Source organism: Buceros rhinoceros, unplaced genomic scaffold (assembly GCF_000710305.1).
Source record: "Buceros rhinoceros silvestris isolate BGI_N320 unplaced genomic scaffold, ASM71030v1 scaffold202, whole genome shotgun sequence".
Lineage (NCBI taxonomy): Eukaryota > Metazoa > Chordata > Aves > Bucerotiformes > Bucerotidae > Buceros > Buceros rhinoceros.
In genome coordinates this window covers 53,348-58,122 of record NW_010397706.1, presented here as the reverse complement: position 1 = coordinate 58,122, position 4,775 = coordinate 53,348, and the positions used below count along the sequence as shown (strand labels likewise).

Below are 4,775 nucleotides of genomic sequence, written 5' to 3'. Positions count from 1 at the left end.
GAAAGAGATATTCACCAGAAAATGCAGACCAAGATTTTCCCCAGAGCATAGACACCTCTCCTCCAAAATATGAACACGAAAATCTTTGAGGCAAAATCTAAGAAAATCAAAGCAAATTTATTTCTTTATTTCAGGCCAAGTTGAAGCAAAGAGAAAAAATCAGATGGGGGAAGTGAATCTTAATGTTTTGTTTTGGGATGTTGCTTTACTAAATGGGGCTCATTTTTCCTGGCATGGCGCTTCACTGCAATTGTAGCTCAGCTGCTTTATTTACCTACATGGAAGGAACTACATACATCTTACAAAAATTCTTAACCGGCTTCCTTCTATTACCGTGAAATTAGGGATATGCAGCTATTGTTTGTTATGATGATATGCAATGTAGGAGGACATACTTGTCAGAAAGGCAATATGAATGGCAAGTTCCACAAACCATTGCTGACATGAAACATTTCAATTCATAAATGTCAGAATTATAGTTTTACATTAAGTGTTAAAATAAATAGTTCCAATCAACACATGAGAGTTTATAGCTCAAAGAAAGCAGACGACAAATTTCAAGAAAAAGTTGGGTTTGTTTTTTTTTTTTAAATAAAAATGTATTCAGTCTTGTAATTTCCCAAAAACTTCCGAGGAACTACAGAATCTTTTTTTGCATATGTGCATCAGTCTGACCAAATAGAAATTTTTCTGGTTTTGAGCTGATCCAAAGTATTTAATTTCACTATGTTATATCTCCCTAGAAGATTCCACTGTGGGGTTTTTTCCATGAACTGTTCCTTCTCCAGGACCTCTGTCAATGTTGTCAAGGCTTTTGTGAGAAGTTGCATTGAAATATTTGCAAAATTCTAGTGGCATTGATGGTGAAATTTTATTGGTGAGGTTTTGTTTTAAAACAAAACAGTAATCAGAGAATGTCTTTTTAAGATCCCAGAAAGGTCAGTCACTTCATTTAGAAATGCGTGAGCTGATGAGGTCATCTTCATATTACTGAGCTGTGGGCATTTTAATGTGCACTGGTGTTGGTGGGCTTCAAGATATTTATGCTGCTATAAAAGTCTATTTACTCTATGTACTGTAAGAGATTGAATTACAGTTAATCCAACAGGAAACAATATATTATTTTAATTTTCTGAGACAGCATGGCCCAGGCACCAGGATGACAAAGTCAGAAGCAGGGCACTTCGTTCTGCCAGTGTTATATTTAATAGTGCTGGAGAGATTACTTAATCTGCTTAGGTCTCAGTTTCACCCCATATTAAAAAAGGATAATAATAATTTTCTCTGCATCTGCTTTGACATCTCCAGAGGAAAACTGTTGCATAACTGGAAGCGTTAAGTTTCCGTTACTTTGCCTCTTCCATTTGAGGCAGAAGGGCAAAACCAGCAGCCCACTCTGTACTGATGCAAGATGCTTCCTGTGCCAATGACATTGTATACCTAAAACCAGGAGAATCCCATTCTGATGATCTTCTTCAGGGATTATCTAGGTTGTTTTTCCGGTACAAATTTCTGCAAATTATGTGGACTTCCTGGGGCTACAGAGCAACAGCGCTTGCTTCACAAGAACACAAAGTCTAGCTCTTCTGGCAAATTCGGAGAGCACAGACATGAAACAAAACTAAAAATAATAGAGCACTGCGGTTTTCCCCCAAAACTTGGGGGCAAAAATCCTTTCTGCGTGCTGGCGGAAGGGGCCGAACAGCGCCTGGGACAGCCGCGTGGTTCGCACTCCTTCACCGCCTCTGTCCATGGTGCTGACTTCCCTCTGCGCAGCCTTAAGCGGCGTGAAAACACCGTTAGGTGAAGTCCGGGACGTTACGTTACTGCAAACATCGCTAAAAGAAAAAGAATTTGAGGGATCCAGGAATGTACAACGAGCTTCAAGCTGTGCTTTGGCAAACAGACCTCTAGCCATTTTTTCAATACTAGAAAGCAATGAAGATCTTACTCTTGCCTAACAGCGTGTCAGGGTGAGGTTTTCTTTTCAAAAAAATCCGGTTTATTGGTGGCTAACCTCAGCTGACGTGGTATCAGTTGCAATAGCAAAGGGAAACATTAAGCCTGCACATATTTTATACAGGAAGGCATCAACACTTTATCTATTTAGAATTGCAGGAAGATATTAATTCAGTGCAAAGGTGAGTTTGAATTTCACTCTATTCGAGATTCAATCAACTGGCTCGTGAAGTGCTATGGGAACTTGAAAGGAAACTCAAATGGCTCACTCCCAAATTCATAACTCATCTTAAATTCAGTACAGCCAACAGTACAATGATCATTTCCTGATTTATTTGCCTAAAGGGAAGATTATTCTCAACAGTTTCCTGCAGCTGCCAGTTCTCCTTTGGAGCCATTCATTCAAACAGTAATATGAAACAACTTTACCTGTCTTAAGAAAGCTAGTATGAGATACAGCTGTGAAACTCTGACAGCTGTTTTATTTTTCTTGAATATTTATTCTTTTGGCTTATCAAGAAGAAAAAGGGAAAAAAAAGATTTCTTCAAAAAAGAAAAATATTGTTTTGTTATTATCTTTTTTTTTTAACTAGACAAAAAGCCAGATATCTTACCTGCCTGCTTTTGTGATGATCATCTCTGTCCCAATGTCATGAAATCTTTTCCAGAGGTCAGCACACTGCAGCTCTACCTGAATCTCTTCCATGGATGAAGGTGGAGGAGGCTGAGGGCCTGAGCCACCAGATGTAAGGTCAGAATGGGAGCCAAATGAGCAGGACGTCCTTTCTGCCAGCACCTCTGTGTCTGACCCAGTGCTCTGCTCTGAGTCTGCAAAGTAAACACACCAGGTAAGACACTGAAGTTCTACCAGCTGTGAGATGTGAAGGGAGAGAAGAGGTAGGCCTACAAGGGAAGTGCTAAAGAACAGTACAGTGGCCTTCTATATAGGTATGTATAAACAAATATGTATTTATGGTTTGTTGTCATTTATGGCCTGATTTGAGTTTCCAACATGACATCTGGCATTTTTGTTGTTTTAGAAACAGCTGAAAAAAGCACGCTCAACATAAAATACAAATAGTAACAAACAATGCTGGAGACAGAGTACAAAATAGAAATTTTAAATAAAACAGTAACAAAAAGAAGTTAATTCAACTCATAGTTTCAATTCAAGATTAGATGGGTTAGCTGGAAAACCACATTCCATTTAATTGAATATTCTCCCGCACTACTATTGAAAAGTTGGTTATTTTTAAACAGTGCTTTTTTTTCCCTTTTAATATCCTTGTCATCAAAAATCATGAGCTTTTTTTTTATTATTTTGATACTTGGCAGCGCCATCTTGGAAATGTGTTTTATTTACTCCTGTAATATCTTTTTGGGAACTTTGATATTTCCTGGGGAAATAACCATGCAGCTTTCTGTGAGGAAAATGCTCTAAGCTACTGAAGGACAAAAAGGGGAGATAGTAAACATATGGAATATGTTACCAAGGAAAGCACTTTTGAAGCAAACTGCAGAAAAGAGCACATGAGACAACCACCTTGCTTTACGGGGGAGAGAAAGAAGAAGGTGGCTTGCTCACATATATATGGTTCTAGTTCTCATACGGTAGAGCTAAGATGTAATTTTGCAGATAGTGTTATTTTGCAGCAGGATGCACACTCACATTACATAAAAATAATTCACAATGCAAACCAATGTGTTTATGTTTTGAACCTGATTTTTAACAAATTTACACTAGTATTATGTAGATGATTGGCAGGTGAATACAGTGATATGAAGCACTCAATCAAATGGCTCAAGAAGTGCTCTGTGGATTTCAAAGAAGGTGCAGAAACAACATCTTGATTGCCCTCAGTGATCACATGACTACAAGCATCTCAGTGAAGCAATAAACCAGTTATTTATACATATTCTCTGCGCTTTGAGAAAGAAAGAGATATCTTTGTCTTCAGGGGAAACATAAGGAGGCAAAAAGTAACAATCTGTGTTAAAAATGTGATTGAGTCATCCAAGCTAAAATTTCTTCCACGCCAAGAAAATGCCAGAAACTCATTAATAACCCTGAGGTCATCTAGGCTGAGTCTCAGATTTATACTGTTTCTTCGAGACAGTGTCTCCTGGATCAGCTTGCACATCAGTGCACAAGGCTATAGTTGAGAAGAGGCTGGGGATGAAAGATGCCACCTGCAGAACCATAAGCCCCATCTCCTGCCACACGGAAACATTCCTGGAAAATTCATACTGCGACAGTGTCGTGTACATAAACTGTTTGGCTGATATCAGAAAATTCCAGCCCCAAGTGCCATCAGGAAGCATTTATCTCCTGTGAGAACCTTAGGTAATATGTCATTGGATAGTGGACATTTAACTTGAAGAATGTTTTCAGTCAACTTTGCTGACAATTTAGACAACCGGCCAGTAGAACATAGAAATCCTAGAACATTAGCAAGGTTTGGTTTGTTTTGCTCCAAATCCATTTTGAATATGGAGTTCTGAATATGAAGTATGCTCCACAAATCACAGTAAGACCTTTTAGTATACCTACTCAAGTGCTGAACATGAAAAGTCTTAGGTCTTCTTTGAGGTCCTAATGAAATAAAGGTAAACTACACCGAGAGTCTGAAGAGACTGGACCTAGGGGAAAGCTTCCTTTATGGAGTCCTCCTCCCAAAGCGAGTACTAAATTGCAGGTTTGAATCTAAAGAGACTGGTTTAGACCACATCATTTGTGCTTGGTTCAGGCATTCAAATACTCCGCGCATCCTCTGGAGTAGTATGGCAAATGGCCAACAGATGGCACTTGGCAGATG

The 4,775-nt window shown here is 38.8% G+C and overlaps 1 protein-coding gene across 1 annotated transcript in view; it reads right to left on the bottom strand.

Annotated features, from left to right (window-relative positions):
* Nucleotides 1-2,784, bottom strand: part of TBX15 (T-box 15) — a 38,942-nt gene extending 36,158 nt beyond the window's left edge. The window contains exon 1 of the mRNA XM_010146359.1: nucleotides 2,574-2,784. Coding sequence (XP_010144661.1) covers nucleotides 2,574-2,665 — 92 coding nt within the window. The 5' untranslated portion in view covers nucleotides 2,666-2,784. The remainder of the gene's footprint in view (nucleotides 1-2,573) is intronic.
* Nucleotides 2,785-4,775: the final 1,991 nt, after the last annotated feature.